At 37.0% G+C, this 14,425-nt stretch overlaps 1 protein-coding gene across 1 annotated transcript in view; it reads right to left on the reverse strand.

Annotated features, from left to right (window-relative positions):
• Positions 1–14,425, reverse strand: part of col27a1b (collagen, type XXVII, alpha 1b) — a 112,063-nt gene that overhangs the window by 38,279 nt on the left and 59,359 nt on the right. The window contains exons 13-23 of the mRNA XM_079815247.1: positions 13,495–13,548; positions 10,765–10,809; positions 9,613–9,666; positions 9,041–9,085; positions 6,798–6,851; positions 6,591–6,644; positions 6,428–6,481; positions 5,796–5,849; positions 5,646–5,699; positions 3,507–3,551; positions 2,471–2,524 (exon numbers count right to left, since the gene is read on the reverse strand). Of these exons, the coding sequence (XP_079671373.1) occupies positions 2,471–2,524; positions 3,507–3,551; positions 5,646–5,699; positions 5,796–5,849; positions 6,428–6,481; positions 6,591–6,644; positions 6,798–6,851; positions 9,041–9,085; positions 9,613–9,666; positions 10,765–10,809; positions 13,495–13,548 (567 nt within the window). The remainder of the gene's footprint in view (positions 1–2,470; positions 2,525–3,506; positions 3,552–5,645; positions 5,700–5,795; positions 5,850–6,427; positions 6,482–6,590; positions 6,645–6,797; positions 6,852–9,040; positions 9,086–9,612; positions 9,667–10,764; positions 10,810–13,494; positions 13,549–14,425) is intronic.

A 14,425-nucleotide genomic window follows, 5' to 3' on the forward strand; every position in this document is an offset into this window, starting at 1 on the left:
AAGTGATTTCTAAATTTACTTTGACTTGTATTTCATTGCAGACAATATGAACTCAAAATATTTCATGTTTTGTCTGGTCAACTTCATGTCATTTGTAAATATGCATCCTTTCCTGTCATTCAGACCTGCAACACATTTCAAAAAAAGTTGGGACAGGAGCAATTTAGGGCTAGTAATGAGGTAAAATGGTTAAATAATGATGTGATTTGAAACAGGTGATGTCAACAGGTGATTGTAATTATGATTTGGTACAAAAGCAGCATCCAAGAAAGGTCTAATCCTTTAGGAGCAAAGATGTGCCGAGGATCGCCAGTTTGCCAACAAATACGTGAGAAAATTATTGAAATGTTTAAAAACAATGTTCCTCAAAGAAAGATAGGAAGAGATTTGGATATTTCACATTCAACAGTGCATAACATAATTAAAAGATTCAAGGAATCTGGAAGAATTTCAGTGCGTAAAGGACAAGGGGGCAAGCCTAAGCTGAACAACCGTGATCTCTGATCCCTCAGGCGGCACTGCATCAAGAATCGTCATTCATCTATAAGCGATATCACCACATGGGCTCAGGACTACTTTGGCAAACCTTTGTCAAGTACCACAATACGTAGTTACATTCACAAATGCCAGTTAAAACTGTACTGTGCCAAAAGGAAGCCCTATGTTATCAGTGTCCAGAAGCGCCGTTGACTTCTCTGGGCTCGGAGGCATCTGGGATGGACCATCACACAGTGGAAACGTGTACTGTGGTCAGATGAATCAGTATTTGAGGTATTTTTTGGGAGGAATGGACGCCGTGTGCTCCGGACCAAAGAAGAAAAGGATCATCCAGACTGTTACCAGCAACAAGTCCAAAAGCCAGGGTCTGTCATGGTATGGGGTTGTGTCAGTGCCCTTGGCAAAGGTAACTTGCACTTCTGTGAAGGCACCATTAATGCTGAAAAGTACATAGAGATTTTGGAGCATAATATGCTGCCTTCAAGAAGACATCTTTTCCAGGGACGTCCATGCATATTTCAACAAGACAATGCAAAACCGCATTCTGCACACATTACAAAGTCCTGGCTGCGGAGGAAGAGGGTATGGGTACTTGACTGGCCTGCCTGCAGTCCCGACCTGTCTCCAATAGAGAATGTGTGGCGCATTTTGAAGCGCAAAATGCGACAACGAAGACCCCGTACTGTTGCCCACTTTAAGACTTGTTTGTAGGAAGAATGGGACAAAATTACACCTGAAACACTTCATCACTTGGTGTCTTCAGTCCCTAAACGTCTTTTAAGTGTTGTGAAAAGGAATGGCAACATTACAAAGTGGTAAATGCTTTACTGTCCCAACTTTTTTTTAAATGTGTTACAGGTCGAAATGTGTTACAGGTCTGAATGACAGGAAAGGATGCATATTTACAAATGACATGAAGTTGACCAGACAAAACATGAAATATTTTGTGTTCATATTGTCTGCAATGAAATACAAGTCAAAGTAAATTTAGAAATCACTTCTTTTTTTTTTATTTGCGTTTTCCATTCTGTCCCAACTTTTTCTGATTTGGGGTTGTACAAAAACACACTTAGTTGTTCAATTTAATCATTAACAACAAAATTAAGTCTAATAAAAAGAGGACTCATTCATAAATTATTGGGAACAAAAAAAAGTTAAGGGGTGTTCAACTATGACCCTATATATTGTTGCTAAACCGCTCATCAATGTCATAATGTTTGAGATGACCAATCAAATCAATGTTAACACAAGCTGCTGAGTTCGAATTCCAGCGCGACACTTCAGTTAATGGTCATAAAGCGCAAGATAATATGTAACTAGCGAAACAAAGTGTAATATTTGACAGCTGTTTTACGATAAATGCTAAACGACTGACAGAAATAATCAGGAATGCAAACTAATAAACTTGCCTAATTTCGCCATTTTGAATTGAAAATAAATAATTTATGTGATAAATGTAATGTAATTTGTAACTGTCAATGTGATAAGAAAAGAAACATTAACAAAAAACCCAACCTACCAGCAAGCTCAATTTTGGGACCTCTGTATAAAACCCTGAGTATGGCAAATAGTCATTGTCATTGTTTTGGATCACACTAGCTTATAGAAAACCTCAAAGCTAACATTTTATACTAAAATATTTTGATTTCACGGGGACTTTAAAGTCCTCAATATATTTATTACAAAAAATAACAGAATATAAAATACAGAATGCTGTTAAACATGATACACCATTTATGAGGTGATGATGAAATAACACAGTGGAAGGAACTTTCATTAAGAAAGGATGCCTTTTTAAGAAATAAACAATGAGTGAATGTACTGTATTTACATTGTTTAACATTGTTAATGGACAAATTAAATCAAGTAGTCAGAGTTAAGATTTTCCATAGGGCCATAGTTGAATTAACCCATTTAAGCGGAAAATTTGAGTCTAAATTATAGTGGTCATTTGGCTGTCATGAATTCTTACCTTCATTCCATCGTCCCCTGGATTTCCAGGGAAACCCTTCCTCCCAGGTCTGCCCTAAACAGAAAGCAGAAATGACCCATAGTACTGGACTTCCAATCATCTAAATCTGCTCCCTGACATCTCATTATCTCCTGTTCCTGGGATCAATCTCCTCCACTCACCAACATATCAGCTCTCCCAGAGAGAGCAGCTTCACTAAATAACTCTGAAACAAAAGCATCAGTCGCCTTGAGTCTCACAAAGAAGTGTTTATGTTGGAGCCTGGATGGATTTTCTCTGGTCATCTATTAGCTAGTGTCTGACCCCTCTGTCTTATTAGCTAAATTACCCATACTACCCTCACTTGGATAGACTGAACTGTGGGATATTTGGCAAGGTCTGTACATGAAAAACTTGCTTGCAATGAACCGTTCATTTGAATTCATCTCTTGCTGCCAGGTACAGGCAGCTGTTTGTACGACAGGCTTTGGCATGAGGACAGACTATTCTTCCCAACAATTTATACTATCATTGCTGAATCTGGGTCAAGTCCAGATGCAGCGTTCAGAGCAGCAAACTCTAGAGAAATGATTTTGGGAGAGAGGAAATGTTTTATATTTGGAGGGTTTGAAACACACATTATAAAAGAATTGCAGAGTGACATACACCAAGAGGAGTGTGCGATGCATATTATTTATTACCCTAAATGCTCAATAACATAATAGAATTACAAGAAAAAGAGGCATTGCTGACCAGTTGCCAAGCAAAATGATTGCTGACGCCACAATTACAAAATGAACAGGCTGGAATAGATTGATCATAAATACTACAAGCATCATAAGCAACCATACCACATTTCAAATTTGGAGATGTACATTCAACAGAGCTTATTATAACAAAACATGAACCATCATCAATAGCTATGAAGGAAAGCCTCCGGTCATGAGCCGGGGAGTTCCTTGTAGTGTCAGTACTCTATAAGGCTAATGTGGATGTGGCAATAGATAAGTCAAGTTTAACTCCAGATATCCAGTGGGTATCTCAAGAGGGCACTCACCTCTAGTCCTGAAGCCCCTGCTGGTCCTAGTGGGCCCTGATCTCCCTGTGGTTTAAAAAAAAGATCATTATTATTTTAGAAATTTAACTAAATTAAATTGTGGGATTCTAATGAGCTTCCAATAAGCTGAGATACAGTATGTTTAATATACACTATAGACCTTGTAGCCCTGCTCCTTTTCAGCACTGCGCTCATTGTGTTTTGTCTTCCGGTTTGTATTTCCATAGCATAAAGGCAAGAATCTTGCAGATTTAAAATCTTCCTGTTCAACTGACATTTGTTATGATATCCGCTTCAAACATTACAATGCTCATGATAACTTTCGTTAACTCTACAATAAGTAAATCCACTTCACCAATTACTCTTCAACAGCGATGCCATAGAAATATACAGAGCTAACGCAAAAAAGGAAGTTCAAAGACAAAATACTAAAGATGGCTGCATGATTGTTTGTCTGGTGCATAAGGTCAATATGGACAAAATTATTTGAGACACACCTCTTTATTCTTGAATTCAGGTGTTTTGAATTCAGATCCACTGTCACAGCTATATAAAATCAAGTACCTGGACAAAAATGGATCCTTCTGAAGAGCTCAGTGAATTCAAGCAAAGTCCTGTAATAGGATGCTACATTTGCATTAAGTCAGTTTGTGATATTCCATGGTAAGTGGAATTATTGGAAAGTGGAAGCGTTTAGGAAGAGCAGCAACTCAGCTATGAAGTCACAGAGCGGGGTCACCGAGTGCTGAGGTGCATGGTGTGAAAAGTCGCCTACGCTCTGCTGATTCCATAGCTGAAGAGTTCCAAACTTGCACTTGCATTAATATCAGCACAAAAAACAGTGTGGCGAGAGCTTCATGGAATGGGTTTCCATAGGCGAGCAGCTGCATGCAAGGTCGGATGGAGTGGTGTAAAGCACGCCGCCACTAGACTCGTGGAGTGGAAATGTGTTCTGTGGACTGATGAATCACGATACTAAGACATTCAGAACAATACTATGCTTCCAACTATGTAGGAACAGTTTGGAGTAGGCCCTTTTCTATTCCAGCATGACTGTGCCCCAGTGCACAAAGCTCGGTCCGTAAAGTCATGGTTGGATGAGTTTGGTGTGGAAAAACTTGACAGGCCTGCACAGAGCCCTGACCTGACCTTTGGAATGAACGGAGCCCATTGGAACGGCGATTGTGAGCCAGGCCTTCTCGTCCAAAATCTGTGCCTGACACAAATGCTCTACTGGATGAAGCCTTCCCAGAATAGTGGAAGCGGTTATAGCTGCAAAGGGGGGACCAACTTCCTATTAATGTCTATGTATTTAGAATGTGATGTCATTACAGTCCCTGTTGGTGTAATGGTCAGGTGTCCCAATACTTTTGTCCATATAATAGTGTACATTCATTTGAGTGTTAAAACAGGAATGATCACTGTACAATGTGGTGTAGTTTCTGAGATATTAAACATTATATTCTTGGTCATACACTATAAAATTTGTTAACAATTTGAATGTTAAAGTCTGTAAAAATGCTATGGTTAAAAACCTGTTAAATGGTTAACGGTACATTCCATTACTCTATACGGTGAAAAACTGTAATTGATCTAATTAGACATTGAATGTAATTTTTACAGTAAAATACAAGGATAATCGGATAAAATCAAGGACGTCATTTTATAATTGAAAAAAACGTAAATTTATATTAACCAGAATTCTCTGTGTGACAACTTGTTGTCAGCTAACCTAGCAAGTTATTTTTATTGTTGGTGTTTTATTTGATTTAAATATCTAAATGTTAGTGATAAGAAGAAAAAAAACATTCTCTAAATATCAATTATAAATAATTATTATTATAATCAATTATTTATCAATTATACTTACAACTGGTCTTATTACACATTCTTATTTTGACTATAAATTGCTTCCTTGTGTATGCCAATAGACTTACAAATGGTTTTGTAATGTATTGAGCTTATTTTCATTAAATGACTTTTTTTTGTTTTTAAATGACACATATAGTTATATACACCAAGGATACTTATCAGATAAACATGTTTATGTTGAACACAGGTTTACAGCTATAAATTCAGGATTTATATACAGTTTTCCTTGTCAGGCTATCCACTGGTTTAGGAATGAGCTGGTCCTACCTCAAGCCCAGGAACTCCTCTAGGCCCTGGAATCCCTCTCCCTCCTGCATTCCCCTGGAAAGTATCTAAACATTAGCTTATCTGCCACCATTTTACAATATGGGACCCAATGACAAATTTTGGGAAACTCTGAAGAAGAGAGATGCACACCTTTGGGCCCTCAATGCCATTCTGTCCTGGTGGTCCAATATCCCCTGGAAAACCCTGAGAAAACATTAGACAACAAGAGAAAGTCTTTTCTGATTCATATATCGTTATACTTTATCTAAGAAAACTCGTTCTTTCACAGCTACTCTACTCTCCCTCCCTCTCTCTCTCACAACTACAACTTCTCACTCGGAAAGTTATTTGAGGACTGTGTGAGCAAATGATATGCCCATTTCTTTGCAATGACTTTAAATGAACACAAAATGAAGGAACTACTAAAGCCAAGTGCACTACAATCACACTTTTATGTAGTACGTCTGTGAGTTGGCTACATTTTGTTGCAGACTTAAAACATGAAAGTGCACTTGTGTGCAGCTGAAAGACATGCTGAAATGTCTCCAAGGCTTTTCTCATCCATTTTTTTTTTTTTGCTCTTTCACTTAATTTTATTGTGTTTGTGCATGAGTTTGTGTGAGAAATTAATTACAGATGGGGAGGAATATGATCCTACAATAGACACAGCTGGATTGCAATTAGATGTGTAGTGTAGGACAAGAAACCGTTAGTCCTTAAATGCACACAAGGCAATGACCTGTCTTTGTAAAGTACTTGGCCTAAAGTGACAGCACAATTACCTCAGGGCCAGGTGGGCCTGGCAAACCATCTGGGCCTCGATCTCCAAGCTTCCCCTAAAGACAAAAGAGCTTGGTATAATTTGGCTTTTTCTCAAATCAGCACTAAAAACAGATAAATCAACATGGTAAAACACAATGAAATGTAAAAAAGCCTATGAATAACCTGTGGTCCCGGCTTTCCTCGAATTCCTGGTAAACCTGGTGAGCCTTGAATACCCTGGAAAATTCAATTAATCATCAGCACATAGTTATTCAAATAAAAAAACTCTATTTGGGGTTTTTCAATGCACACAAATACAAATGCATGCACATACATATACACATAGACTCTGTGTGAATAAATCAAGAGAAAAGCCGTTAGCTGAAATACCTTGTCACCTTGAAATCCGGGTTCCCCTGGTTCACCTGGCAACCCGACTTCACCCTGTCAACAGAGACAACAAAACGTCACACTATGGCCTTAAAGTCACCATGAAATCAAAATGGATAATTCTTGTTTTTTATAGGATATAGTAGTATTGCAGCACATCATTATTTTTTTTAATTAATAAACTTTAATCAAATCAGCTTCCTCCCTACTTCCTTTATAAACCTTCTTGCTCCTTCTATCTCTTCTCTTCTCTGATGACGTTTAAGGTAACCTGTCACTCATATGTGAGATCGCAGCAAACCAAAACGATCAAATAAATTCCTGATGGACAAAATCAGCTCTTCCCTACATTTTTCTTGTTCGAGAAGCCACGTCAAAATACGGAAGTCTAAAGGCCTGTTCACACCAAGATAACGATACAAATATATAGTTCTAAAAAAAATTGGAATTATAAAATAATAGCACAAAGCACAACTATAACGATAATGGCACAGAGAAACAATATTGTTGGAATCACTTTCAGAACTCTTTTTGTCCAGCTGATAAATTATAAAAACATTGACAGCCAATTAGAATCCGTCATCGAGCATTTGCATAACTGCAGCATGTGCTTATAATAAACACAATGTAATTGTCCACTGGTGTGGACGCTAATATAGTTATCGTTTTTGTTTTTGTTTTAAACAGGCCTTAACACAACTTCCATTGGTAACACTTTACAGTAAGGTTATATTAGTTAAAATTGTTAATGCATTAGTTAACATGAACTAACCATAAACAAAACCTCTGTTCAGCATTAGTTAATCTTTGTTAACGTTAGTTAATAAAAATACAGCTGTTCATGGTTTGTTCATGTTAGTTCACTTCACAGTGCATTAACTAATGTTAACAAGATTTTAATAATGTATTAGTAAATGTTGAAAATTAACATTTACAAAGATAAATAAATGCTTTATAAGTGCAGTTCATTATTAGTTCATGTTAACTAATGTAGTTAACTAATGAACCACGTTGTAAAGTGTTACCCGTCCGTTTCATGCCCACTTTAAGTCTGGATGTCCCAGCAGCTCAATCACAGCATTAGTCAAGTTCTACTATATCTATGGTCATGTTACAATCTGCCTGAAGTTAACCATAGACATGGAGATCAGAGTAGCTGTCCAAAACAAAGCCTTGTGTATATCTTGTTAAGCAACAAAATATGACATTTAAGTACAGAGCTGTCAGCACTTGGCCAGCTGGCAGACAGAGAGACTACATGGACTATCACAGAAATGGGGAGCAGCAGGCATTTTAAAATAAAAGTCTCAAATATCTCAAAATCAATTTTTTTTTTTGTTTATTTACAATCACAGACAGAGAGAGAACTCTACTGAGCATGTGCAGAGTAAGTGTTATCACTCTAACATACAGAAACGTTCAAAAGTGAGGGATTGGTAAAATGCTTTTGAAAGAAGTCTCTTTTGCTCACCAAGGCTGCATTTATTTGATCAAAAAATATGGTAAAAACAGTATTACTGTCAAATGTATGCATTAATTAGAAACACTTTATTTTACAGTGCCTTTGTTACACATCATACAGTATGTGCTTGCTATTGGAATAACAGTAAAGTTTGCATAATTACATGCAACTAACCCAAAACCAAACAGTAATCCTAACTCTAACCCATACAGTTGTACATGTTGTTAATTAATATTTCTCAGTACTTACATTTATAATTACACAGTAAAAAGTACACCTTTATATAATAAGGTGTATAATATAACTTTTTAAATATAAGTTTTCTATTTTATATTATTTTAAAATGTAATTTATTCCTGTGATGGTCTTCAGTGTCACATGATCCTTCAGAAATCATTCTAATATGCTGATTTGGTGCTTAAGAAACAATTATTATTATCATTATTAACCATGTTGAAATTATTATTATCGATGTTGAAAACCATTTTGCTGCTTAATTTTTTTGTGCAGGATTCTTTTAATGAATAGGAAGTTCAAAAGAACAGCAGTTATTTGAAATGGAAATCTTTTGTAACGTTATAAATGTCCTTACTGTCACTTTTGATCAATTTAATGCATCCTTGCTGAATAAAAGTATCAATTTCCTTTGAAAAAATACCCATCTACTGAACCCAAACTGATTGCTTGTGGTATGTTACAGCTGACCTCTGTCTCACCCAAAAGTGGCTCTGTGCAATCAAATACAGAAGAAGCAAAAGCTAATAAAGGGCATTCAGATCACCTTATCACCTTTCAGTCCAGGCTCCCCTGGGTTTCCTGGCACACCCTGCAAGACACCAAAGAGACAAATGTTATTAAGAAAAACTGGTACAATAGGCCATTGTTTTACGAATTGATGTCCTGTGAATGCAAATGGAATTAAGTTTAACCAATATGTCTGCAATATTTGCTGTTATAAAAGAATCCATATTAATACGTTGGTCATTAAATGTGTTGAAAAAGAAAGTCACAATGCTGGATTTTTTGCTGATTTTTACGCAGAGATGCGTATTTGCTCTATCCTAATATTGATATCTGTTTAAAGTTAATTTGTGTCATTTCTATGTTAAAATAATCTTGTCAAAATTATTTTTGTTATTCCAATGTAGTGTACAAAGATTTCCTTTGATTTCTCCTAGCCTGGCCAAACTGTTTCGGCTGGTTTGTTTTTCTGGTTTAAGAGGTTTTTGGGTACTTATCAGGCTGGGAGAACAGCCAAACCATCTTAAATCAGCTAAGACTAGCAAATCCCTTTAGGCTAGTTTGAAACAGACTTTTCAGCATGAATGTTCATAATAATTTCAATGCAATCACCTTTGGTCCTATTAGTCCAGGAAGACCCACAATTCCAACAGGACCCATATCACCCTGCCATGAAACATAAAAAGCATAAAATTATTTTTTACATGCCAACAGAAATCACTGTCAGCAAGGAAAGTACCATAACCATTAGGTTAGATGTTAAAGGGTTAGTTCACCGAAAGATGGAAATTCTGTCATTGATTTCTCACCCTCATGTCGTTCCAAAACCTGTAAGACTTTCGTTCATCTTCAGAACACAATTGAAGATCTTTTTTATATAATCGGAGAGATTTCTGTCCCCTCGTTGACAGCTAAGTATACCACTTTGACGCTTCAAAAAGTTCATAAAGAGATTGTAAAACTAATCCATATGAATTGAGCGGTTTAGTCCAAATTTTCCAAAGATACACGATCACTTTATACGTTAAACAGATTCAATTTAGGCTTTTATTCACAAATAAACATTCATTAACTCACACATCAGTTATGGTAAATGGAAGATGAAACATGTTCGTTTGACGTGCAAGAACCAATGAGGTTTATTCTCGTGTGTTACGCAGCACGTTTGAGCTTCCGTAAGAACCAATGAGGTTCATTCTCATGTGTTACGCAGCACGTTTGAGCTTCCTCAAGAACCAATGAGGTTCATTCTCGTGTGTTACGCAGCACGTTTGAGCTTCCTCAAGAACCAATGAGGTTCATTCTCATGTGTTACGCAGCACGTTTGAGCTTCCGCAAGAACCAATGAGGTTCATTCTCGTGTGTGACGCAGCACGTTTGAGCTTCCGTGAGAACCAATGAGATTTGTTCTCGCACATCAAGCAGGTTCAGTTAAGCTTCTGTTTATGTTTGCTGATCAATGTTTCAAAGTTAATAAAAGCCTAAATTCAATCTGTTCATCATATGAAGCAATCAAGTCTCTTCTGAAAATTTGGACTAAACCACTCAATTCATATGGATTAGTTTTACAATCTTTTAATGAACTTTCTGAAGTGAAGTGTCAGTTGCAAACTGAAGGACAGAAATCTCTCAGATTTAATCAAAAAGATTTTAATTTGTGTTCCGAACAAAGGTCTCATGGGTTTGGAACAACATGGGGGTGAGTAATTAATTTTCATTTTTGGGTGAAATAACCCTTTAATAACTTAATGTTGTTTCACTTACAATAAAACCAAGGATGCCAACAGGACCTGGGGCACCCATCTCTCCCTGTGAAAAACAGAGAACAGACACTGAGCGTTACTGGCCCAAGAGGACGCTGGAGAAGGGGGGTGAAACCTCTGTTCCTCCCTGATGGCAAGCTAATCTGTGGCTTGCATCTACCCCTCAGTGAGCAAATGAAAGAGACGTGCTGTGGAGTACAGAGAGGGGCTTGTTGTGTGGCGTGCCTGGTCGGCAGCTACCTGCCATACCAACTTCCTCCCTCAGCGGCAGGCCAAAAAAATCCCCTGTGTATTTTCGCTTTCCTTGTTCTTTGAAACAGAGCAGAGAGATGTTACGGGGTCGGCTGCTCTTGCCGAGTGACTGCTGATGAAGGAAAAGGATTGATGTGAAGGCGTGCATGTCATGTCCGTTTTGTGATATGGTTAGGGTTACAGTGCAGCAGCGTTGACAGGATCAGGTGGTCAGGTTAGCACTAAGCTAAGCTACTGTTGGCTCAGCTACAGAAAGCTAAAGTGGGTTAGCGAGGACAAAGTTAGTTCACATGAGTGTGCATTTGAAATGAGTAGTTGGAGTGTTTCCACGTTGATGCTTGGGAGTTGTGAAAAGTTTCTAGGATGTTTCTGGTGGCTTGTAATTAGCCCAAGTAAACTGACCTTACCAGATAATCTTAATGATATTCTGCATCCAGACATTACAAAAACCTTAAAGTTGCAATGTAACGGAAGATCTTTTATACTATATTGTGACGTACATCCAAGTGAAATGGATTATTGAAAAAGAAAAATACATGGATTATATTACTCAGCTGTTGATTAGATGGAGGCAGAGCTGAATACAAGCTTGCAGTCAAATGTAAGAAAGGGGTGGGGTTTATGCAGACAAAGGGTGCGTCTCAATCTAAACCCAGTATATCGTGTACACAAATTCAGGCACTGGTAAGGACAGTAAGGACCCTGGCTCACTACACAGAGGGACACTACTGTTTTTTTTTTTTTAACAACAGCAAAACTTATATAACTTTTAATGTTATTTAAAATACATTATGAATACTCTACTTGAGACATATACATGCAACATTTCAGCTGTAAATAAATTGTTAGCTAGATTATGTTAATTACCTAACTAGCAATGTTTCAGTGCTGGTGCACTAGAAGGATTTTGCCACTGAGAGCACCCAAAATGGCCAACTCTCTGATCAGTGCCCTGACTACTGAACTAGGAAGTTGATTGAGACACACCCATGTAATTGGAGAAGTATGGCATATGTCACCAGAGATATGTCTGTTGTTTCAGCAAAAGATATGACATTTTAACTGTACATTATAGTCAAAAAAAGAAAAAAGAAACATATGCATGGACAACTTATTCACAATAAGACCTACAACATTAATTTATAATTAATTACATGTCATGATGACTTTAGATTAAGAACACTTACTCATAATAAGAACTTTGAGGGACAGTTCAATCAAAAAACTAAACTTAATTTACTCATTCCCATTACTTACTCTCTTTTGCAGAACACAAAAGGACATAATTTAATAAATATTCAGTGGAGTGAACTCAATATAATGGCAGTATATACAATCAAACCAAAAATGCTCTGAGAAAAACAACTGGATATTTAAGCAATTTTAACAGGTAAAGGTGTTTGAAATGCATCAATTGATGGTGGGCAGAAGCAGCAGGTGAAATTTTTTGCCACCTATTGGACTAGACGCTACTTTTTAACTCTTAATCTTTAAGAGATTAGGATATTTTTTCAACAAAAAATATCAGAGCATGTCAGAGAAGAACATACTTTTTGGGGTGCTTTATTAAGAACTGAAGTAAATCTCTATAAATTGTCATTGTACCGATTACCTAAACAGATATTTAATTACCTCCATTTGTGTTCTACAGAAGAAATAAAATCATCTGGGTTGGGAAAAACAACATTTCATTTAACTTAATTTAATTCAGTCACAAGACTTAAATGGTGTGGGACGAGTTATGTGCTGTTTAATATTTGAGGTTAGAGGTTTGCTCGAATTGCTATCTGTAAGTAATTGTGATGATTGGCTTAGGAGATAACACTAACAAGCTGGTGAAATGTGGTTTTGCACTTTTCTTTTCTGCAGATTGTACTAATAATTTTTAACAATACACATTTTATACATTACTAAAATATTACATTTATGTCTTAGAGCAATTCATAATATGCAAATAAGTGACAGAAAAAAATAACTTATTACAATATTATGGTACATGGAAACATGAATAACACAGAAAGGATTAAATATTAGGTAAAGAATATGTTAAAACGATCAGAAGTGAAGCAACCCCTGTAATGGAAGAAACAGATTTCTGCTGTAGTCTCCTGTAGTGACAGCTGATTTCCTCATTACAGGAAATATTCAATGCTGAGCGGCACACATGGACGCCCAACTGGCTTGTGTGTGTTATTGTGGTAGCAGAAATCAAAGGTATTTATTAGAGTCTAGTGGTTTAAGTGGCCCGGTCAGCTTGTATAATCATATGTCCATAACAGTGTATGACAGGCAGAAAAAGGGCATGCAGAGGCTAGGAGATTTTGGGATTACTTTTTTGGTGAATATTTCTCCCGCTGTGTGACAATATTCTGATACACCAAAACTGATAATAAATATAACCTCAAACATCTATGGTTAAAACACTCTAAGCATTAGAAAACTGAAGTTTGAAGTTTGAGGTTGATGTAGCACTACTTACAGGGTTACCATCAGGTCCTGGTGGTCCTCGCTCCCCATAATCTCCTGGAAAGCCCTGAGCACACAATGTGAGAGACAGCAGAGTTTAGCAGAGCAAGACGTGGAAAAAAACGCACTTAGACTCAGGGCAGATACCATTTGTGCATTGCTGTTTCCAGTTTCCCACATGGTAAACATTGTCCCTTCGCTTTAATCCTTCACAAACCTCTGTAACACCAGAACCATTCCATAATCATGGGATCTTGAAAAACTGGATCTCAAAAAGCAGCCACAGGAAAGCAGCAATAGGATAGAATAAGTTCTAACCACCAACAATATTTCATATACAGCCAACATGCTCTGGAAAAGGGATATGTCAGTGGCCAGAATTGTTTTACCACTATTTGAGTATGTTATTAAAACAAATTAAAATGAATGTTTTTGTATTATTACTGTGGTTACTATGGGAAGTTAGGACAAATACTTTTCGCATTTGCACTTCAGTCATGCCACCCATATAGCAATGATTAATAATAAATACTGACCAGACATTAAAAGATCTCATTTGTTGTAATGCATAAATAAACTGCTCTATACAGAATACAGAGGTATTGCGGGAACTGGGATGGTCATGGCAGAAGCTTCATTTTGAGTTCAGTGACACATTTTTGTTTTGATTTTGATGTTTGTTTTGGAACACTGTCCTGATGGAAGATCCAACCACGGCCCATTATAAGATTTCTAGCAGAGGCAGTCAGGTTTAGATTTTTTATCTGTTGGTATTTGCATCCATGATGCCATGTATCCAGGACCTTTAGCAAAAAAAAAAAAAATAGGCCCACAACATTAAAGATCCAGCGGCATATTTAACCGTGGACATGGGGTACTTTTTAACCCTGTTTGCACCAAACCCATCTGGTGGGTTTGCTGCAAATTATTATTATTATTTTTTT

This window comes from Gobio gobio, assembly GCF_949357685.1.
Source record: "Gobio gobio genome assembly, chromosome: 4".
NCBI lineage: Eukaryota > Metazoa > Chordata > Actinopteri > Cypriniformes > Gobionidae > Gobio > Gobio gobio.